Source organism: Gigantopelta aegis, chromosome 4 (assembly GCF_016097555.1).
Source record: "Gigantopelta aegis isolate Gae_Host chromosome 4, Gae_host_genome, whole genome shotgun sequence".
NCBI classification, from domain to species: Eukaryota; Metazoa; Mollusca; class Gastropoda; order Neomphalida; family Peltospiridae; genus Gigantopelta; species Gigantopelta aegis.
In genome coordinates, this window is record NC_054702.1 from 66,759,487 (window position 1) to 66,784,523 (window position 25,037).

Here is a 25,037-nt window from a genome sequence, read left to right on the forward strand (position 1 = left end):
GTTATGAAATGGATATAGTGACACTGGATTCAATATTGACATGTTTGTTAAAGGTTCAATGGCTGCAGTGATATATTTAAAGTATATACCAGGTGGAATTAAGGAATGGGATATTAGGTGACAGTTTGTTCATTAACTAGAAAGTGTTTTATTTTATAAATCTTGAGATAATAAATATAAGAGGTGTTTTCATTTACTAGTATTTAATTGTTGTACATCATATTGTAGAGTACACGTAATTAATTAACACCAGTTAAACATATATATTCTTTTAAACTGCATGAACTAATTAATTATTGTCTGTACAATAACAATTTTAACACCTATATACATGTATTTTAATATCATATTATCAGATGATGAACTTTCAATACATGATGATACAATTTTCACTTCCTGCCTTTCCCATCTTTGAACCACATTACATGCTATTACAATGAAAATAAAAAGAAGAAAATTTAAACAGAAACTACAACAAATCCTGCACAAATATTATCTCTTTCAAATTTATAATTTCCGAAATTTCATTTTTTATTAATGTCAATATTTGTTTATTCCAGGTGACCGACTTTCAGCGTGTTTTAACAGCTCAAAGAAATCCATCGACATCTCGTGTGGGGCCGGTTCAATGGTGCGGATCCTCAAGGCCTTCTATGGTTACAGTCCCACAGAGATGTGCGAGTTCCGGGAGGGGGACTGCATCCTCCCTGAGTACGAAGACTACCCATGTGTGGGGCGGGAGTCGTGCAGTATTAACCTGCCCACCGGCATGTATGGGAGTCTCATCAAGTCGTGCGGCCGATACAGCAACTACTTCCAGGTGGAATACGAGTGTGTCGCAGGTAATTATCTTCTAATTTGTCATTTTTTAATTAAATTGGTTTTGTTACTGGATTTTTTTTTTTTTTTTTTTTTTTTTTTGGTGCTATTTTTTTTACGGTATAATTTTACTTAAAAATCATTTAGACACCCCAAAAATTATATTGTTCAACATAAAAATGATAATAACATAAGCTGATGCTAAATTGTTAAACAAAACAAAAATATATACATGTATAAACCTTATAAATGTACAATAGTTAAAAATAAAAATAAAATTTCTAAAAACTGGATGTATTTTAGACTAATCTACTTACATTCATGCTTGCTAACAAAAACAAACACAATTAATGTGTAATGTATTAGATACTTTTTAATATATTACCTATGAAAACAATATATTAGATTGTTTTTGTGCAAATTACTGCACACCTTTTCTAAACATTTTTTTTTCTTCTGGCAATGGAAAAACAAACAAAAACAGTGATCTAGTTTGCAGCCGAGTTGAAAGAAAAAACCCTAGATAAGAATATTTAGAACTGTGTAGCTTGATTTGGCGCCAAGCAGAGCACCTGAGTTCCACAACATCTGTCAGGTGAACTGAGCACAGTGCTGTATACTGCCTAGCTATATGTGTAGCTGGACTAGCTGGCTTCTGTCTGACAAGAGAAACAATGGCTTGTTGGCTGAGCTGTGCTACACAACAGCTGGCAAGGAGTTCTGTTTGACCTGACTTTTAAATAGGAGCCCTCAAGGTGTCTCTATAAACAATAACAGCTTTAATTTTTAAAAAAAGAAAATAATAAGAAATAGTTTGTTTTAAAAACAGTAATTAATTAATAGTTGTAACATTTTAATTTTTTTTTAAGTTTAATATATATTTTATTTGTATTAAAAAATAAAGAAACTAATTTTAAGATGAAAAAGGTGCAATAAAATAAAAGGCAATAATTTTAATATAATAAATTCATATTTAAATTACTGGTAAATTTATAATTTAACTTAATTTAAAAATGATAAAATAAACTGAAATAAAATACATTTTTACATCAACTTATATGGAAGGTAGACAAATCCGAAACAATTAACATTTGAAACAAAATCAACTAAAACGTAAAAAAACAAATTCACTGTTAGATAGATACCTAGTTTAACGTGCTCATATACCACTGGGGTTTCGAACACGTCCATCCAGAGTCCGACCTCCGATATGATCGGTGGCCTGACTCGGGATGGGGGAATTTACTGTTAATACTGATACTGTGTATTAACTAAACAGTCTGCAAGATGGCACAAAACCATACTTTCATAGAAATTAAATTTTTAAAATGTTATCTTATTTTCTTACAGCTGCAGTAACACATGACCTGTGCAGCGCGCCACGCCTCACTGAACAAAGCGGGTACATTGCCACACCACGCTACCCCAACAACTACCACAAGCAGATGAGCTGCAAAACCATCATCCAGGTGGACCCCTCACAGAGGATTCTACTGCACATCATCGATCTTGAACTGCTACAAAAAGGCAAGACAGACTGTGCCGACTGGATGTACTTCAATGACAAGTTCCACACCATCACCCTGTGTGGACGCCGTGCCAACGACACGTACAAGACGTTTGGGAACTATCTCGAGATCGAGCTACACACGAGTGGACCCAACACTAGCAAAGGCTTCTGGCTGTATTATGAAGGTATGTACATCTTGGCTATAGCTTGTCTTAAGGTATATCTCTGTCAATGTCCATCTGTTTATCTATCCATATTTGGCATTATTGTCATTATATAAACTTTCTAAAGAGCTCTATTGGAATTTTAAATATATTGTAAAAAAAATAAGCTCCTGAACTCTTTAAATAGTAACTACTACAGATAAAAAATGGTTCAGCAAATGATTTGCTACCACAGCCAAAACCAAAAAAAATTGAAGAATTTAAAAACTCATTTCAATTTTCATACAAATTGAATGCAGTTTGTGCCAAATTAAGTCCCAACTTTTAAAAGGCTTATATGTTGAGTCTCTCTCTCAAATAGGTATTCCAAATTATCTTCATTTGGGTCCTTCAGTTAACATCCTGTGGCTATTCAATCAAAGTAAATGCACGTGCTGTACCATATGCATTCTATTCAAGGTAAAATCTAATAGGAAAACAACTGCTTTATATTGTCTGCTTAACTGGCAGCACTGCAATGAACTCGCACCTCTGAAAACCAGATTACCCATCCCTGTATTAAGACAGAAGACTTAGTCTGCAGGAAACCGGTGCATTCTCGATGCCGTACAGCTAACTACTTAACTAAGTAATTCTGCAAACTTCCTGTCCTAAGTGGAAACATGCTGTCAGTGTTGAACTGCAGCCATGTTTAAGTATTATACTATCACCGGGGTGAAGAGTTTCTATCTGCCAAGGTGGTGGGAGATGTCAGTTTTTATATCATTCAGAAGTAATCATATTAGATCCAGGCTATAATAAGATACTTATTTTTAAGTTTCTCTTACTTAACAAGGTTTTTTTTTTTTTTTTTTTGGTTGTTGTTTTTTTTTCTTTCCGTGGCATTTAAAAAGATTACATTCTAAACATTTCTATAGTTTACTCTTACTTAAATATGTAACAAGAGAGTGTTTTCTAAATACTAAAGAATCATTAAAAATATGGTCTATAAGTATAATGCATATGTAACAAGAGAGTGTTTTCAAAATAAAAATAATAATAAATTCAGATAAATATGCATATACAGTTCATTTCATTGTATTCAGTCAGCAAAAAGCTATTTTGGGTATAAATAAAAATATATAAAAATGTATTAATTTTTTTCTTCTTTTAATTTTCAGCTTTCCCTGCTTTGACATCCAGCACTGACAGCAGCCTGAAGATGACAGCCAAGCCAAAGACAGGTTCACAAAACAGACGTACCAGCACGTCGACCATCTTGAAATCACTGACGACAAAAACAACAGAGCCAACCCACACACCAATACCAGTGTACAGAGTCACGCCAGCTCAGAAGTCATTACCTTTTGGTGAGCAGAGATAAATTATAATTCTCTTATTAGTAGATCTTTAAAGAAAGAAGATTGATATTTGGTGTATCGGAAGAATAAATACAATACGTCCGTTGGCAAGAAAAACAAAGAACAATGACTTCAATCAGATGATACATTTTTAACAGTTTCATACACAACTGAATATCAATAATCAATAAGGTGTTAAAGTATGACAGAAGAAATATATTTTAAAAATAAAATGATTAGTGAAATACTTGGTGCTTGAACCTTAGTTGGATATAAGCACAAAAATAATTTGAAATGAAAATTGAAATGAAATACCTGTATTTGTTTTGTGTTTTTTAATTATTCTCATGGTTTTTTAAAAATATAATTAACTTTAAAATTTGTATAACTGCACCATATAAAGGTTTTACATGCTATAGTAACTTGAAATACATGTATTTTTCTGACATTCTGCTTTTTTATTTTACAGCTGAAATTGCCGGTGGCGTGATTGGAACGCTGACTCTTATACTCATTATTCTACTGGCTTTACTGCTCGTTAAGTGGTAAGTAATAAGATATTTGCATTGAATTTTTTTTTTTTTAAATAAAGTTAAGCATTTACAACCTACTATCATTTATTTTAAAAAAGAAAATTATATGTTAATAACTATAGTGAGTTAGAGCAAGGCCATCCATGTTTTAAGGGCCACATTACTGTTGAAAGATTCACATAAACTGAACAAAAAATTATTATTGCAGTTTTTAAAATCTTTTTTGATGTATTTATTGTTACTTGAATGTTACCCCCAAAAATAGGACTGGAATTTACGAAGCCTGTTTTTTTTATACATAGGTGCTTTAGCACTGTAAACATATTTAGTTACACATGTAAGACATAAACAGGCTTTGTAAGTTCTGCTTTTAATGTTTACTACACTATTTTATAATTTCTTTGTTTTCTTTTAGACAAATGTCACATGTTTTTAGTTTTAGAAACACTGTAAACTAATGACCTCCTTCACTCTTACAGGATAAAAGACAGACGCTACCAGCAAGACAAGGCCCTCTTTCTGGATCATCGAAATCCCGCGTTCCGTGAGAGTGGCGACTTCAACCGATGTAGCATTGACTCAGACTACTACCACTGTTGACTCGTACACAAAACAGAGACATAACCAACTCTCATCATGCTTTCCAATAGCAATGTAACAAAGACAATCACCAAAACGTGTCTTGAACAAACGAGAAAACAGAATCTTTGAGTCACATGTCTAGTCAAGCTGCAGTAAAGGTCAAGGTCAAGGTCAGTCAAAGTAAGCAGTCAACACATGTTCAAGATGGGGGATAGAAGAAGACTGCAGTAGCTATGTTATTATACGAATTCCACTGCATACAGAATACCTGTTTATGTCATCAAGAAGCAGGTGCTAGTCAACTCTAGACGATTATTCAGTGAAATTGGACTCAAAATTCAAGACCAAATTTGATGTAGAAGTCAACGATCTGCCAATTTCTATCCAGATTTAGATATTGGCTACACATTGTCACTACTGATCACAATATAGAGACTATAATAGTAATGAATCCTGATGAACTCAGAACTGACACAAAATTCTTATGCAGTGAAGAATTGGAAAGTATTTTCTGAACAGTGACCAGTATTTAAACAGTGCTATATATAATATATAAGGATATTACTTTAACAAGAGTAATATATGAACAGTGCTAATTACCTGTTGAGTGATGGACCAAAGAAATGTCAGTCACTGCAGACTACAAACGTTTAGTGCATTCAGCTTTTTAGTGGAGAAAAAAAAAGAAGAAAGAAAATATTTAGCCGTCCATAAAACTGGTGCCGACTGACCTGTGACAGAAACAGGTGGACACATTGACTGTCTTTGCCATATTCATATATACAGTTTACACAGTGTGCCATATTATGTATAAGAAGAGTTGTATAAAGTGTACGTTGTGTGCCATACGCAGATTTGTACAAATGTATGCAATTTCACATATTTTATGCAAACAAATGCTCAATCATCCTGTTTCATAATTTTGTGCTATAGATGATTATATATATATATCTTTTAAAAAATCCTGCAATGTTTTAAATGAAAGTTATAAAATGATTTCTAAATTATTACATTATTTAATATATTTACAAAAATACCATTTGTATTTTGCAGGGAACATTTTATTCAGCATCGTGTCACGATTCACTACACAAATTTCAGTTTGCTACACAATTTTAAAATGTTAAACAGTAGTAGCTACTCAATTTTTAACTGAGCAACAACTGTCACAAATCAAAATGTTTAAAACAAAATGTTCAGTTTTGACATGATTTAATTTGAAACTTTTCAGAACAAGTCAATTAATGTTTTTTAATCACAATCGCTAGAAACATTTATTTTAATTATTGTAAATGATATATAAATGCTGCAGGATTTTTTTTTTTAATTCACTGACATGTACAAGATGTAAATATTGATACTTTATTTATTTATTATATTTGAATATGTGCAATATAATTTATTACATGTATGTACCAGTGCTAGATAAAATATGGAGGTTCTAGTCAGTTTAAATGATGAGAAGGTCAAATGTACTCAGTAATATATTCTTATTGTGTTAACTAGACTGTAGTGATAATAAATTATCTCTGTTCAGTTTTATTCAAAAGAAAAAATATATGAAAGAGCTACATCCCAGAGTAAATTAATTTAGTAAACATTACATACATCATTTTGAAATTTTAAAAATAATGAAATGTTAATATGTTTTTATTTCACTTGATGGTTCATATTTTGAAGATACAGTCTGCATCAAATTTATTGCAGTAAAAAAAAACTAAATGCCAAAAACACATTTTAATGATTTTTTTAAGAATGACAGATCATGATTAATAAACATTAATTTTTGTAAAGATATATTTATTTCTAATTTTTTCCATTTTCAAACCACAACAAGAAAATACACAAAATAATATTGTATAGGATAGCACATGCTTACATGCATTTATTCTGAAAAGGCCCAATGCAAAAGGCAGCCTTGTAATAGTTATCTCCCTTGAAGATGAGATAAAAACAAAAAATACCATTTCATATCTGTGATATTTAACAGCATTCCCACATTTTAAATTATTTATTGTGCTGTTATGTAAATAGCATTTGTTTAGACATAAACAATAAGGCTGACACTGCAATACTTTGGAAAATAGAAATTCCGAAATTTCTGTTCTTTTTTCCAGATGTAAATATTATTTAGTTATTTATTGTAGTGTAGAAGTGTACATATATGTGTATATATAAGCAAAGCATAATTAATTTATTTAATTTATTGTGTAAATAATTAAGATTTGTGTGAACAAGTTGATAATTTATTAAAGTAAATTTGAAAACACAATACATTCTATAAGCTGCTTTCTTATCAATGATGTTGCAGTGCAACAATTAAAATAAATTAAGCTACACATATAATTTAAAGTCACTGTCTTTTTAGTTTTAATTTGGTTTCTGTAGGAAGAATATCTATTGAGGGGTTCACATTCTCTGGCGACACACTTTTATCTATATTTTTTATACAGTAAGGCTAAAAACTGTACATTTTCATCCTAAAGTGGGAGTGTGTGGGGGGGGGGGGGGAGGCGGCTGTCACTTATCTTCAAACAATTTTCGAGTGTACAGCTAATAAGTTAAAATATTATTTGCATTTGTTGGTTTTGTTTTGGAAACATCTCAAACTGAATACAAACCATTAGCAAAATAAAAAAATCACCCTAATTATTTCAACAATAAGAGCTTGATACGTGTAAGTTATTATTTCTAATTTTAATTTTTAACAATGTTTTTATATACAGGCTTGAAAACAAAGTTTCTATTAAAAAAAATGTTTTTATAAAAGTATCCTGTAAGCTTGTTTACAGCATGCTCTTTTCCATATAAAGGATAGTCAGCAATGCACGATAAGACAGTACATTTTCCTATATACTGGTATAGCAAAACACATATATTAATGTTTACCTCAGCCTTAATACATGTAGCTTCTTGGTAGTGTATTAAGTGTTGGCCTAAAAATCTGAACACTGGATAATGATGGTCAACTAGTACAGGCACTATTTTTACAAAATCAGACTCTTATGGAACGCGATCATAACAGATTTTCAGATTTAATCATGATTGTTGTTTTTTCGGTTTTAAGGTCAGTATGTAAAACAACTAATAGGGCATGCCTGCTATGTGATTTAAATAATGTGTGTTTATAATACAGTGTTAATATATTTGCTGTTCATGTGTCGTATGTAAATGCTTTGTTATTAATATATTTGTAACTGTCCTGCATACATGTAGGTAATATATTTGTAACTGTCCTGCATACATGTAGGTAATATATTCGTTTTCACGCAAACATCAATGACTAGACAGAAAGTAAATTGAATAAACATGTTGAATATGCAAAATTATTTTTGTTATTTACTCACAGGTTGTACACTAGTCGAGGAAAGAAAAGCTAAGCATATTTTTAATTGATGGTGATTGTGACAAATGGGCTAGAATTTGAAGGACGAGAAAGGAATATTTGTGATATTTTTAGAGTTAAAACAAAAAATGTATTTGTTTAACAACACCACTAGAGCACATTGATTTAATATCTTCAGAGGTGCTACAATTTGGGTGGGCCGTGATACTATATTTAACTTTTCATATCCAGTGAAAAGTTTGAAGTAAATTTTGTAAAAGAATACATTAATTTTGTAAAAGAATACATTAATTTTGTAAAAGAATACATTAATTTTGGTACATGACATCAGCACAACAACACTGATTCATTCATTTCATTTCAATTTATTTTCGTGCTTAGATCCAATTAAGGTTCAAGCACGCTGTCCTGGGTACACACATCAGCCATCTGGGCTGTCTGTCCAGGACAGTGGGTTAGTTGTTAGTGAGAAATGAGAAAGAAGAGGGTGCAGTGGTCTTACCCTTACCCACCGAGTCATTAAAACATGAACCCATACCTACCAGCCGTACGTCCAATGGCTGGGCAACAATGAATATAATTTAAAACATGAACCCATACCTACCAGCCGTACGTCCAATGGCTGGGCAACAATGAATATAATTTAAAACATGAACCCATACCTACCAGCCTTATGTCCAATGGCTGGGCAACAATGAATATAATTTAAAACATGAACCCATACCTACCAGCCTTATGTCCAATGGCTGGGCAACAATGAATATAATTTAAAACATGAACCCATACCTACCAGCCTTATGTCCAATGGCTGGGCAACAATGAATATAATTTAAAACGTGAACCCATACCTACCAGCCGTACGTCCAATGGCTGGGCAACAATGAATATAATTTAAAACATGAACCCATACCTACCAGCCTTACGTCCAATGGTTGGGCAACAATGAATATAATTTAAAACGTGAACCCATACCTACCAGCTGTACGTCCAATGGCTGGGCAACAATGAATATAATTTAAAACGTGAACCCATACCTACCAGCCTTATGTCCAATGGTTGGGCAACAATGAATATAATTTAAAACGTGAACCCATACCTACCAGCCTTATGTCCAATGGTTGGGCAACAATGAATATAATTTAAAACGTGAACCCATACCTACCAGCCTTATGTCCAATGGTTGGGCAACAATGAATATAATTTAAAACGTGAACCCATACCTACCAGCCTTATTTATGTCCAATGGCTGGGCAACAATGAATATAATTTAAAACGTGAACCCATACCTACCAGCCTTATGTCCAATGGTTGGGCAACAATGAATATAATTTAAAACGTGAACCCATACCTACCAGCCTTATGTCCAATGGTTGGGCAACAATGAATATAATTTAAAACGTGAACCCATACCTACCAGCCTTATGTCCAATGGTTGGGCAACAATGAATATAATTTAAAACGTGAACCCATACCTACCAGCCTTATGTCCAATGGCTGGGCAACAATGAATATAATTTAAAACGTGAACCCATACCTACCAGCCTTATGTCCAATGGTTGGGCAACAATGAATATAATTTAAAACGTGAACCCATACCTACCAGCCGTACGTCCAATGGCTGGGCAACAATGAATATAATTTAAAACGTGAACCCATACCTACCAGCCTTACGTCCAATGGCTGGGCAACAATGAATATAATTTAAAACGTGAACCCATACCTACCAGCCTTATGTCCAATGGCTGGGCAACAATGAATATAATTTAAAACGTGAACCCATACCTACCAGCCTTATGTCCAATGGTTGGGCAACAATGAATATAATTTAAAACGTGAACCCATACCTACCAGCCTTATGTCCAATGGTTGGGCAACAATGAATATAATTTAAAACGTGAACCCATACCTACCAGCCTTATGTCCAATGGCTGGGCAACAATGAATTTAATTTAAAGATATATACTGAGGAATTCCTGCAATTGAATGTGGGAAGTATGGTGTCATTCCTCAGGCATGGTCACAAGTTTGTAACTTTTGTTCACACGATGTTTCTTTAGCGAGACTTATTAACATATGTACATGTATCATGTATATCTCAAAACAGCTGCTCTATATGGATGCATTGAATCATGGATCATGTATCAAGATGTGATACTGTATCATCATATCATTACACTTTTAGATGTCTTAACACATTTTAAACTACAGCTATTAGATGCTGGACATATGTCATATCTTGTACAGAAAGTGAGATAGAAACCAGATGCCGCCATGCATACAGGCTACTTAACCAATGAACAGCAAGAGGTCTTTCATATTTATTTGATTTAGTATATCTAGTCCATCTAGACATAACACACATGTATGTTCTGCAGCACATTACATATTAAAAACTATAAGCTATTCTAGAATGTTCATTCCAAGTCTAAAGTTAAAACAAACTCTAACCCTAATGTTAGAATTGAACAAATAATCAGGATCCAGTATTTCTATAGTAATGAAATTACACCACAACCAGAATATTTTATGTCTGGAATATGTATCAATGTTTACATACTTTCCCACAGATAGGACAGGACATACCATTGATATATCAATTATGCTGCATTAGTTGAAATGGGGGAAATGGGTCTTTCCCACCCCCACCCACCCCCCAAGGTGCATTGATCCTATTAAACTCAAATGATCTAACACCAATTCACTAGATTGGTATCCATTTTAACAAGCTATGAGATACTAAAATACACCAGTAAAATGTTTTAGGTTAGCACTTGTAAGCAAAATACAAATCTTTAATAATAAATATGATTGTACACACACAATGATGTAAAGTGAACTTATGACAAAATCAGTCAGTTTGTTTCCAGTAATAATAGTGATATAGATGCCATCCTTATTCTAAGTGAATCAAAGCAATATAAATTATATACAAATTTTGAAAAAACCCCAACCCAGAATAATATATCATTTATTACTTTTCAGTTTTTCAGTGACTTCATCCCAATACATATTCACCGTTCCATTGTGACAAGTAAATTCCATCACTTGATTTTAAACAATGATGGTAAAATAGCTGATTCATAGTTTTATGGCAAAAATAGAAGCAATCTTTTTCCCCCTCATTACCTGTTTGTAGGAAGTAAATAATTAATTACATGAAACAATACAGCCAATAAAACAATTACTCAGGTAACAAGCCAGACATATAATTCTTACCTTCAGTATATATATATATATATATATATATATATATATATATATATAGCAAACGATCCTGCTCTCTGAATTAATGTCAGACAATTAATGTGTCTTCTGACATTACAATTTCTAATTGAGTTGGAGGTTTCCACAGAAATAAATTATCTCAGTCAGACATCAAAATGCAGGTTAAAAGCTTTCATTTGCAAAATCTTCAAATATTGATACTAAGTTTAAAAAAAAAAGTCACCAATTTGCAAATAATATACAGTGAAACCTTCCAAAACCGGAACCTCTGTGAATCGGAATTCTCTCAAAACCAGAACCTCTGTGAATTGGAATTCTCTCAAAACCGGAACCTCTGTGAATTGGAATTCTTTCAAAATCAGACCCTTTGTGAATTGGAATTCTCTCAAAATCAGACCTTCTGTGAATTGGAATTTTCTCAAAACCAGACCCTCTGTGAATTGGAATTCTCTCAAAACCAGAACCTCTGTAAATCAGAATTCTTTCAAAACTGGACACTTTACTTCGTACCTTTCTAAAATATCAGTACAGACGAGAACCTCTCTAAATCAGATAGTACGATACTTCTTAATAAGCGGACATTTCACTTGATTCCATGGGTGTCCGGTTTAAAAGGGTGTCACCGTATTTAGTTCAGCTGTAAACAACTCACTTACCTTGGATTGACAACAAGGCGCCGGAAGAAGTAGGTCCAGGTGATGTAATCCATGGCGTCTTGCTTTGACGTGATCGTTCCCGCCACTATCTCCGCATTCAGATGGTCGGGCAGAACTTCCAACAAACTGAAAACAGGGATTTCGTTTTAACAATAACTGTAGCTCGCATGCTCATGCAACTAGTACTGTGTGGATCCATCCATGTTGATTCAAAACTGGAGAAAGGTAAGTGTTGGGGTTGTTTGAATTCAAAATGTAATGTCTGAATTGTTTGAAATGTTTAAAAAATTAATTATTGTAATTTTAACATGTTATTAATCATTTGAAAACCAATCTTTATATTAAAAAATGCCCATGCTCTCACTGTGGAATCTTTTACTATAGTCCATGTCAGCCTCCATGAATGATACTTTTTGTAAATAATTTCAGTTTGGTGTGACATAAAAAGAAGAAAAGTCAAAGTGTTTTGGAAATAGTAAAAGTGAACTATTTTTGTGTGCATTAAAAAAGATGTGGTATGTGCTATCCTGTCTGTGTGATGGTGCATATAAAAGATCCCTTGCTACTAATGGAAAAATGTACGGGTTTTCTCTCTAAGACTATTTGTCAAAATTACCAAATGTTTGACATCCAATAGCCAATGATTAACAAATCAATGTGCTCTAGTGGTGTTGTTCAACAAAACAAACTTTTACCATTGGTATATGTATCATAATTTTAGTTATTTCTGAACTGATTTTTACTTTTCTTCATATGTCAAACCAAACTGAAATTATTTACAAAAAACTATTGTTCATGCTGGTCGACATGGACTCTAGTAAATGATTTCATAGTGAGAGCATGGGCATTGTTTAATATAAGGATTGGTTTTTCAAATGATTAATAACATTAAAAATACAATAATTCATTTTTTAAACATTTCAAACAATTCAGACATTACATAAAATGAATGCATGGTTGGAAAAAAGGATTACTGAAAAGTGCATTTCATTAATTTCAACTTATTTTCATGCTTATATCCATTTATGAAGCACTCTGTCCTGGGCATACACACATGTATCAGCTATATGGGCTGTCTGTCCAGGACAGTGGGTTAGTTGTTAGTTGTTAGTTGTTAGTTGTTGGTGAGAGAGAAGAGGCTGTAGTGGTCTTAAAACTCACTATGGGTGGGAACCGGTACCAAGTTGTGAACCCAGTACCTACCAGCATTATGTCTGATGGCTTAACCACAACACAACCGAGGCCGAAGTGCAAGCTTATACCAAATACACAATAATATGTCATTTGTGTCTATTATTAGTATTTAATATTCTAATTATCTTGAACCTTTTCATAACCATTTTGTCTTAGTGTATTAAGAATTTATATTATCTTTTAACTCAAAAGGAATGGCGTGTATTTATAAATCAAACTTCAAAGTAATATCAGGTTTTGATTAGAAGAATAACCTCTCAAATATGAACTGATCATTTTTATTACTTTAATCAATGGTGATAATACTTTTAAATATGTACAATCTAGGGTCAATCTCAATAGTATGTCATCACACCTTTTCTTTTTCATCTATTATTTCTTTTTCTTTTAATTTTCTTTTTCAACTATATAAGTTAAATTTTTTATTTAAAAACTAATAATAAGAAAATGACTGATGACTAACTGCCCCACCAAAGACTAAAATTGTAGTTTGGATTACAATTTTTGTTTTATTTTAACGATGGCGCTACTTACTTTGGTTCCATAGGGGAAAAAAATACTGAAACCATAATAATAAGAATGACTAACTGCCCCATCCAACACTAAAATCGTACGTTGGATTACAATTTTTTTTTTTTTTAATGATGGCGCTATACTTACTTTGATTCCACAGGAAAGGGTTCGTACAGAAACTTCTTGTAGAAATGTTTCTTGATGTCATGAACCAGGATGACGGCCTTGCCCTGATCATCAAACTGCGGCCGTCCAGCCCGTCCCATCATTTGTAAGACATCTGAAAGTTGTATCAGCAAACAGTTAGGAAGTGGCATACCTAATAACTGAATCATCATCTGCAAGAGGTGCTAAGGTATCAGAACCAAAGTGGGCAGGTAACTGCAAACTGTCTTTAACCAAATATAGATCTTAATAAGTTGTCTCCCTTACGTAAAAATTTGGATAAAATAAATAGTTTTTAGAATCAGCATTTTATTTCAGTATTAATTTTTTTTTTTAATTTTTCTCAAATTAGTGTTACATAATTAAGTCTAACATCGGTGTTATGTGATAGAAAAGTTGTAGTTGTTATGTAACAAAATGTTAAGTTTCTTAAATTCGCAATGCCTATATGTATATGTCATGTTCAATTTTTTACCCAAATGATTTGATTTGTTTAATGACACCACTGAAGAACATTGCTTAATTAATCATCAGCTATTGGATGTCAAATATTTGGTAATTCTGACTTGTAGTCATCAGAGGAAACCTGCTACATTTTTCCTAATGCAGCAAGGGATCTTTTATAAGCACTTTCCCACAGACAGAAAAGCACATACCACGGCCTTTGTCCAGTTGTGGTGCACTGGTTGGAACGAGAAAAAAACCAATCAGCTGAATGGATTCACTGATGTGGTTTGATCCTGCAACGCATGCACCTCAGGCGAGCACTCAACCGACTGAGCTAAATCCCGCCACTTATCCAAATGAATGACCTAGATCACATACAAAATGTATAATTGTTGCCTATACATTTAAAATAAAAAAAATAACTAAATTAAATTTTTCTTTTAAAAATTCATATGGGTACTTGTGTAAAATAGCATTTAGTGATTTTTAAGGGTAAACAAGAATTCCATGTTGTCTGTCATAGACTGATTTGGTGAATGTGTGATGTAACATTCAGGATTAATTCAGTTCTTTAAAAATAATAATAATAATAATAAATAAAATGAAATAAATAAAATAAAATAATATTTGTTCAATTATTTAAAAAAGTTTTTTTTAATTAAATTAAATTAAATGTTTTAATTAAATTTTTAAAATAAAGTTGTAATTTTTAAGAATGCTTTTAGATGAACATTCATGTATGCAACTATAAACCAAGTTTTAATGATCTACTAGTAAAAATTGACAAATAATCGCCGAGAGAATTACTATGGAAACAACAGGATGCTGCTGAAACAGGGATAAATTGTAATGAAAGTGTTTCATGTTTAAACTTTTCCCATTTTGGAATTTTCGTTCTAGAACTTATAGTTTGTGAGAAATGGACATAAATATGAAAGCAAGACACTGAAGTTAAACATAAAAGTTGATGCATTTGCCTCTGTCAAGAAAGTAATATGGTACCTTGTATATCTTGCCAAAAAACAAACAACTAAAATCTCTAGAAAGGAAGGTGCCTGTCATTTAATATGGATGACAATATTTTACAATTGTAAGTAACCACAAGTCATTCACATAATTTTTGCCTAGGATTGGTTTTGTCAATTACAGGTGCTTAACCTAATCAATTACCTCAGACATGCATAGAAATGAGTTATTTTCTGAATTTTTTAACTTTTTTACTTTAGAATTAAATGTGTAACAGTTCACCACATAGCCAAATTCTTGTGAAAGCTTGAAATATCATGCTCTATAATATTACGGTTATCATGGATTATTACCAGCCAGTGCACCACGGCTGGTACATCAAAGGTCATGGTATGTGCTAACTTGTATGTGATGGTGCATATAAAAGATCCCTTGCTGCTAATCGAAAAGAGTAGCCCATGAAGTGGTTATAGCAGGTTTCCTCTATCAATATCTGTGTGGCCCTTAACTTATGTCCAACACCATATAACCGTAAATAAAATGTGTTGCGTGTGTCGTTAAATAAAACATTTCCTTCCTTCCTTCAAGCTTTCTCAAAGACTGCTAAAGCAATATATATATTCTTTAACAGGCCAACAAATTTTTGTATCTTCTAAGTTCAAGGGCCAAACTTGATTTGTAACAGTATATGATAAAGCTATACACAAAATTTAACTTCAATATTTTAAGGCATTGCGAAAAAAAATGTCCGGGAAAACAAATGGTACATGTAAGTCCCTAGTTCAAAGGGCCATAACTCTGTGAAAAATGGGTAAATTGCCATGAAAGTCAAACTTGATCTGAAACAGTATATGATAAAGCTATATAAAAATTTTAGCTCACTATCTTCAGGCAAGACCTAAAAGTGGGACCGACGGACAGATGGATACGAAACCTATAGTCCCCTATGATAGCATCAGTAGAGCACTGAAATATGAAATATGACCAGTTTTGTGCTGTCCTGTGTATTAACCTTTAGACTATTGGATTAATTTTTGACAAAAACCACGTTGAGTGGGTACAAGTTTATAATTTTTACTCACATATATTCACTTAAATGTTTTATAAATACAGAAAATTAAGTTCATATTTGAATCGGTATGTATTATTTTTGTGTATTTTTCAAATTTTTATGTTATTTTAGATCAGTTATTGTTGATTAAAATTAGGTAAAAAATCTAAAAAGTTGCGTTTACTTATGGGCATTTGTGGCCAGCTGTCCAGTATTTATGTCCATTATTCCCAAGAACAGTGGCTTTCTGACCAGAATGTTTTTTTTAAACGAACTACGATTCATATCCCAATATATGGTGATTTTCGTTGTTGGTAAAACGATCAAATTTATTATTAAATTAGCTGTCACAATCAGCTATCGATCCCTGAAAATGACCGCGATGTGCCACCACTGTTGTCAGGCGAAAATACTTGCCGAAAACCACTTTTTGAACTCAAAATTTCAAGCCATTTTACAGTGAAAAATCTAATTTTAAAGACACAGGAAGCTAAGTTGTCTTTTGTTTCCTGTTAATAAATTGTTTTCAGTGAGTGTCGTGTGCAAAATGGCGGGAAATATGAATTTGGGAATGCACTGTAGACAGTGTACAGTATGTCAACTGGCGTGACATCGGGCGAGATATCTCGCCTGCAGTAGTCAGAAGGTTAAGAAATTGCATATTAAATTGGCATATTTGTTCTGTTACACTAAACATGTAACTTTGTAACCAGGCAGAAGATAAAGCACCTTAATTGCATGACCATGGCAGTAAGCTTGCACCTAATCTGGCTACATGAATTAAATAATATCATCATCATTATCATCATCAAATCCTCATCACCATCATCAAAATCATCATTATCATCATCATCATTACCAGTTATGGCGAAGTCCACATATCTTTTTGTCTTTCCATCAAAGTACTCTGTTCCCTTGATGACCACCAAGTGAGCAGGGAAGTTGACACCCCAGGCTAACGTGCTGGTTGCTATCAGAACCTGGAAGTACAATTTTAGAACAGTCAATTAAATACAATCTTAAAACATTGTGCATTAACACACTGACATAGCCTCTGAAGCACATTCCATTAAATATAATCTCAGAAACCCAGTCAATTCAAAAAGAAATTCAATTTTTGAAACATAGACAATTAAATACAGTCTCAAAAACACTGTGCAGTACCAAACACAATCTCTGAAACAATTTAACATAGTCCATTAAATGCAATCTCCGAAAACCAGTCCATTAAAATACAGTTAATTAAACTAATAAACAAAAAATTTATGTTAATCTCTAAAATTCAAGAATATTCAGTGACATTGACATTTGACTAATAACTTTTGAAATAATTACCTGGTAATGTCAATCTTTGCTGTGAGCAAACTCATGGCCAACTGAAGATCACTACTCTGTAATGGTGCTAGGTGAGCATTCACTTTTCTTATTATTAAATGTATTAAAATAAAGATGTACTATTTGCTAAATGATTCTGTAAAATGACGAAGATTGTATTTGTCTTTATAAGAAACCCACACCAAACCAAATAAAACTGGAGAAAACTTGGAGAAAAAGAAGGAAGTTACAGTCACGTGACCGGAACTAGAGGGAGCATACAGTAGAAGAATTTAGGCTATCTCATTGGCTTTTGGGATGTTCGGACCAGACTACTAGCTGTAGGGGGGGGGGGGGGGGGGGGGGGTGCACTTGTTTGAGGACAGGTAATGTGGAAATGAAATTAGGTTGCATTACATGTACATTTAGGACCTACTTAACAGCAATGCAGTTGTCCTGGTCCAGTGTTTAATACTGATAAAAAATACTCTTACAAAAGAAAAACAAACCACTAAAGCACATTGATTTATTAATCATCAGCTACTGGATGTCAAACATTTGGTAATTTTGACATAGTCTTAGAGAGGAAACCCACTATATTTTTTCATTAGTAGCAAAGGATCTTTGATATGCACCATCATACAGACAGAATAACACATACCACAGCCTTTGATATACCAGACATGGTGCGCTGGCTGGAACAAGAAATAGCCCAGTGGGCCCACCGACAATGATTGATCCCAAACCAAGCTTTATCACTGGGCTACGTCCCGCCCCTGTTAGAGAAGATTAGTTTTACCCACAGTGAGAATGGGAGACAGAGAAACATTCAGACAGACGCAGATAGAGATGGAGAAAGAAAAAGAGATTTACACATACAAATTTTCAAATTAATTATTAATTAACGTAAGAAAACCATACCTGTATCTTTTGATTGACGAATAATTCTTCCACAGACTTCCTGTCTCTCTCTACCAGTCCAGCATGGTGGATGCCGATTCCAAAGGCCAGAGTCAACTTCAAGTTAGTGTCCTTGATACCCACAATCAGATTCTCCATCTGTCAAATAAAAATTAGGGGACAATGAGTTGCCAATAAAACTCCATCTGTAAAATAAAAATTAGGGGACAATGAGTTGCCAATAAAACTCCATCTGTAAAATAAAAATTAGGGGACAATGAGTTGCCAATAAAACTCCATCTGTCAAATAATAATTAGGGGATAATGAGTTGCCAATAATACTCCATCTGTAAAATAAAAAATATGGGTATAATCAGCTGACGATAAAACTATAAAATAAAAATGAGGAGATAATGAGTTGCCAAAACAAATCTGTAAAATAATAATTAGGGGATATGACTTGCCAATAAAACTAAATTTGTGATGGTAAAACCACTGATCTACATTCACAAATTGGAAAAAACTGTAATTTCAACTGGTTTTCATCTTATTTTTCAGAAACAAACTTGAGATGATTGTTAGGGCTACCTTAAGTATTGTCATTACTGTGACATCACTCCAAATGATCCCTATGCTAAACAATTTAAGTTAGTATACAGCAAATGCTCCCTATGCTAAACAAGTTAGTATACAGCAAATGATACCTATGCTAAACAAGTTAGTGTTCAGCAAATGATCCCTATGCTAAACAAGTTAGTGTACAGCAAATGATCCCTATGCTAAACAAGTTAGTGTACAGCAAATGATCCCTATGCTAAACAACTTAGTGTACAGCAAATGATCCCTATGCTAAACAAGTTAGTGTACAGCAAATGATCCCTATGCTAAACAACTTAGTGTACATCAAATGATCCCTATGCTAAGCAAGTTAGTGTACAGCAAATGATCCATATGCTAAACAAGTTAGTGTACAGCAAATGATCCCTATGCTAAGCAAGTTAGTGTACAGCAAATGATCCATATGCTAAACAAGTTAGTGTACAGCAAATGATCCCTATGCTAAACAAGTTAGTGTACAGCAAATGATCCCTATGCTAAACAAGTTAGTGTACAGCAAATGATCCCTATGCTAAACAAGTTAGTGTACAGCAAATGATCCCTATGCTAAACAAGTTAGTGTACAGCAAATGATCCCTATGCTAAACAAGTTAGTGTACAGCAAATGATCCCTATGCTAAACAACTTAGTGTACATCAAATGATCCCTATGCTAAGCAAGTTAGTGTACAGCAAATGATCCCTATGCTAAGCAAGTTAGTGTACAGCAAATGATCCATATGCTAAACAAGTTAGTGTACAGCAAATGATCCCTATGCTAAGCAAGTTAGTGTACAGCAAATGATCCATATGCTAAACAAGTTAGTGTACAGCAAATGATCCATATGCTAAACAAGTTAGTGTACAGCAAATGATCCATATGCTAAACAAGTTAGTGTACAGCAAATGATCCATATGCTAAACAAGTTAGTGTACAGCAAATGATCCATATGCTAAAGTTAGCGTACAGCAAATGATCCATATGCTAAAGTTAGCATACAGCAAAAGATCCCTATCGGTGAAAGAAATAAGCGTAATTTTTCACTATAGTCCACCAGATAACTAAATCTAGAAATCTACTTGTCCACCAATATTTTCACTTGTCCAAATAAGTTGTTAATTTTATTCAAATGCAATGACAATGTGCTTTTTTTAAAACAGCATTATACATTTTTACTTGTCTACTGGACAACCATTGAGGTACAGTTTGCTTGTCTGAGCAGATTTTCACATGTAAGGACAAACGGACAAGTGCTGCCTATGATAAACAAGTTAGTATACTGTTTTCTAATTCTGACTGATGACTTAATTTCAAATTTCTTTTCTTCAAGATCTAAACTGAACTGGGTTCTTGACTAAATAAATATTAACTAATAATAACAACAATAATAGGAGATAATACTGCTTTTAAAAGTGAGTTCCCCATAATGTTGCACAATGATTAATGAATTATAATCTTCAAACTGCATGTGGTAACTGACATTTAGTTTTGGTAATTGAGAACTGGATGATAACAACATTTTTAATTAAGTTTCTGCGTGTAAATTGTGCAGGTTGTGATTTGTGTTGATGGCAAAAGGGACTTATTATTCACAAGTCTGCAGTTATATGCCGATACACGTGTAGTACATGAATGCTAGTTTTAAACATGAAATCTTAGTTACTAAGTACAGTAAAGTACTCTTATAACAAACCAGAAGGGACCATGATAGTTAGTTTGTTATAGCAATAGTTTGTTGAACACATTTGGATAAGTTGGTTATTAATGTATAGGGAGATAAAAGAGGACTTTACAATCAGTTCGTATTATGCAGTAGTTCATTCTAAGCATGTTCGTTATAAGTGTACTTTACTGTACATGTAGTTTAGGCAGGGAGATGTAGGACAATGGCAGTTTCTTAATTGAGGTGCAACAGATTACGATTCAACACCACTCAGTATATACAGATGCTTTTGGTTTTCTTATTCTATAACCAATACTCCACAACTGGTTTATTAAAAACTAAGAAATGTACTATCCTGTTTTACTTTGAGAAAGTCCCTATAAAAAATTCCTTCTAACTAACTGGAGTTGTTTATTCACGTGTTTCTTCTCAAGGAAATAGAACACATGTCATGCTTACATGTAGTTTAAAATGTGCAGGGTTGTCATTCAAGTGGGTTTTTTAAAATAATTTAGTACATCTTGTCTGATATACAGGTACATTGTAGCAGTAGGTTCTTAAAAATTACAATACATTTGTCATTTACATGTACTTAGAGAATCAACAATAAAGTAAAATCTCTCTAAACCTACCACCCATGGAATGACACCTCCTGAGCACATTGATTTATTAATCATCAGCTATTGGATGTCAAACAATTGGTAACTTTGACATGTAGTCTTAGAGAGGAAACCTGCTACATGTTTCCATTAGCAGCAAGGGATCTTTTATATGCACCATCTCACAGACAGCATCTTAAATCCTTGTTCCTGAACAGACTTCCCAGATAGTTGAGGTGTATGCCCAGGACATAGTGCTTTAACCATAATTGAGCTATAAACATGAAAACAGAATTAAAACGAAGAAAAAAAAATATTGATATATCGATCTCTCTCATTTTTCAACATACATTCCAATGAAAAGTAATATATTATGCATATACCATAGCCAAAGTACCATAAAATGCAACACATATATAACGTTTATGGTGTTAATTGACACATATAGAGGATTCGTCTATGCTAATCTGTATTTGTTGAGGCTCTGCTGATATAAATACCGATTAACTAGACGAGGTTGATATTTTACATATTAAAAAACAAGAGTAGCAAATTCTATTTATCCTATAACACTTCTAAAATAACATTTTAATTAATTTTTTAGTAAATCACAGTATTAAAGTTGCCACCATCGATAATATGATGTCATCACGATTAGCACAGATTAGTTTGACGTCACGCATTTTAAACGTTACGCTCAGGTACACGCGACTTGTTGGCTTGTAAGCAAATGACCCATCCACAGCAACACATTACCTAGAGACCTTGCAAATTTGCATACTATTATTAACCGGGTTAATAAAGTAAATTAACACATGGGTTTATGACATGGGTATCATGGGTAAGTCATATATTGATTCTTAGTACCACGTACATGTATGACATATGTATCTACTGTACTTATAAAAATTATTTCCTAACAAAATTCTGCAATGAACATATAGTCAAACTAGTGTTAAAGGAATACTCAGGGCAAGATGTTAGGACTGACCAGTATGTTTATTTAGTGACAGAATATGATCAGGGATAAAACAATCATATGATGTCACACGCATAGCTACATCACAAAATCACTCATTTGACCTCCAGGTCATTGTACAATGTGGGTGAAATAACAGAAATAATAGCTTTTCCCCTTAATTTTTATGGTCTGCAGAATAAAGATAATAACTAGTTAATGACGATGGATATCTGCTTTATCCTGTTCAGGCCGAATGATTAATTCCAATGATTACCAATGTATTTTCTCAGACATAATGGGATATAAGATTAAAAATAAGGATAAATGAAATGGCAATACAGTTGACACCACTGGAGCACACTGATTTATTAATCATCGGCTATTGGATGTCAAACATTTGGTAATTTTTTATATAATAGTGTTAGAGAGGAAACCAGCTACATTTTTCCATTAGTAGCAAGGGATCTTTTATATGCACCATCTTACAGAGAGGATAGCACATACTACAGCAATACAGTTGTTGTCTGAATGTCATTGTACATCTGATCAGCTTGAAACAATACAAAATAAAACCATAATGACTTGGTTTGAGTATTTCACAAATACAAATTAATACCAAGTATATAGCATTATTTATTTTAGGACAAAGTAGCAAATTTCAGAACTATTGCAGAACCATTATATCAGGGGTTTTGCCAAAAATAAATGTTTGGTTATCGTGCTGTGGAATTGAATGCAACCAGTCAAAAGGGGGGTATGGGGGGGGGGGGGGGGGCCTCCCCTAGAAAGAAAATGGGTTAGGTTTAGAGTTAGGGTTAAGAAAATCTTAGAGTAATGATAAGAATCATTAATTTTGTCAAAAAGTTAACTTAAAAAATTAAATATGCAGAAACATTTGGGTATGGTGCCATACCCATTTTACCTTCTGGCAGAAACCCTGTATATGTATTGCATTATAAAAGTACTGTGAGATGCCAACAGTTACCCAAATTGCATATTACAAAAAATATTGTGATGTCAGCTGTTGCATACATATAACGTATTGTGTTGTGAACTGTTACTCAAGTAATTAATTTAATTACTCTGAACACAATTTTGTGTTTTGTTTCACCATTAAACTGAATGCTTACAAGCTGTGTGTGACACATGCTGTTTTAAGTAATAAGGTTAGGCTTTTTAGCTACATGTAATCCACTGAATGTTTATTAACCCCAGAAACCAATTCGGTAGTGTCAGGGTTGGGGCCCTGATATCACTACCTTACAGTCATGTTATAGGCTAGACATTGTGCATAATATATAAATAGAAAAAATATATACCTGTATGTATATCTATATAATGCATTACATTAGTAATAATGGACATGTGTACACATTTTCTTTCTTCAGCAAAGAAAGAAAGAAGAAAAAAAGAAGAAAGAAATGTTTTATTTAACGACGCACTCAACACATTTTACGGTTATATGACATCAGACATATGGTTAAGGACCACACAGATTTTGAGAGGAAACCCGCTGTCGCCACTTCATGGACTACTCTTTCTGATTAGCAGCAAGGGATCTTTTATTTGCGCTTCCCACAGGCAGGATAGCACAAACCATGGCCTTTGTTGGACCAGTTATGGATCACTGGTTTACACCTACCCATTGAGCCTTGCGGAGCACTCACTCAGGGTTTGGAGTCGGTATCTGGATTAAAAATCCCATGCCTCGACTGTGATCCAAACCCAGTACCTACCAGCCTGTTGACTGATGGCCTAACCATGATGCTACCGAGGCCGGTAAGAAAGAAGAAAGAAACAAAGATAGAAAAAGTTAAAGTTTGTTTTGTTTAACACCACCACTAGAGCACATTGATTAATTAATCATTGGCTAGTGGATATCAAACATTTGATAATTCTGACAGGTAGTCACAAGAGGAAACCCGCTAAATGTTTCCTAATGCAGAAAAGGATCTTCTATGTGCACTTTCCCACAGACAGGACAGCACATACCACAGCCTTCGACCAGTTGGCCACTGGTTGGATACAAAGATAGAAGGAAAGAGAGATTGAATTTAAAAATTAAATTTTGAAAATAAGAATAGTACACTTTTAAAGGGACATTCCTGAGTTTGCAGCAATTTTTAAGATGTTATGAACTAACAAAGACTTTTTGATGACTGTAATTACATATCAAATATATTTTTCTGCATAAAATATTAATGGCTGTATATTCAAAATGTTTCTGATCGTTCTAATATTTGTACTAGGTTAAATTTCATTTTATTTCCTAAAAAGGATTTTTTCGTACATACGAAATTATTTGAAGACAAAATCCAGTTTGGGCTTCTTACAAATATTAAGACGACCAGAAACACATTGAATATACAGACACTGATATTCTAAACAAGAAAATATATTTAATATGTAAGTTTAATCGTAGAAATATTTTATTAGTCGGAAACATCTTATAATGTAGCAAACTCGGGAATGTCCCTTTAATTATTATTTCA

General features: G+C 33.2%; 2 protein-coding genes across 7 annotated transcripts in view; one reads left to right on the top strand and one right to left on the bottom strand.

The window, feature by feature from the left end:
• The window catches only part of LOC121370966, a 76,160-nt gene extending 67,886 nt beyond the window's left edge, over window positions 1–8,274 (top strand). For all 6 annotated transcript variants that reach the window (XM_041496525.1, XM_041496527.1, XM_041496528.1 and 3 more), the window contains 5 exons: window positions 561–842; window positions 2,170–2,514; window positions 3,654–3,842; window positions 4,303–4,378; window positions 4,846–8,274. In XM_041496525.1, coding sequence (XP_041352459.1) covers window positions 561–842; window positions 2,170–2,514; window positions 3,654–3,842; window positions 4,303–4,378; window positions 4,846–4,966 — 1,013 coding nt within the window. In that variant the 3' untranslated portion in view covers window positions 4,967–8,274. The remainder of the gene's footprint in view (window positions 1–560; window positions 843–2,169; window positions 2,515–3,653; window positions 3,843–4,302; window positions 4,379–4,845) is intronic.
• The window catches only part of LOC121370965 (activating signal cointegrator 1 complex subunit 3-like), a 179,091-nt gene that overhangs the window by 99,372 nt on the left and 54,682 nt on the right, over window positions 1–25,037 (bottom strand). Inside the window, exons 31-34 of the mRNA XM_041496524.1 lie at window positions 18,747–18,884; window positions 17,371–17,491; window positions 14,030–14,162; window positions 12,176–12,301 (exon numbers count right to left, since the gene is read on the bottom strand). Of these exons, the coding sequence (XP_041352458.1) occupies window positions 12,176–12,301; window positions 14,030–14,162; window positions 17,371–17,491; window positions 18,747–18,884 (518 nt within the window). The remainder of the gene's footprint in view (window positions 1–12,175; window positions 12,302–14,029; window positions 14,163–17,370; window positions 17,492–18,746; window positions 18,885–25,037) is intronic.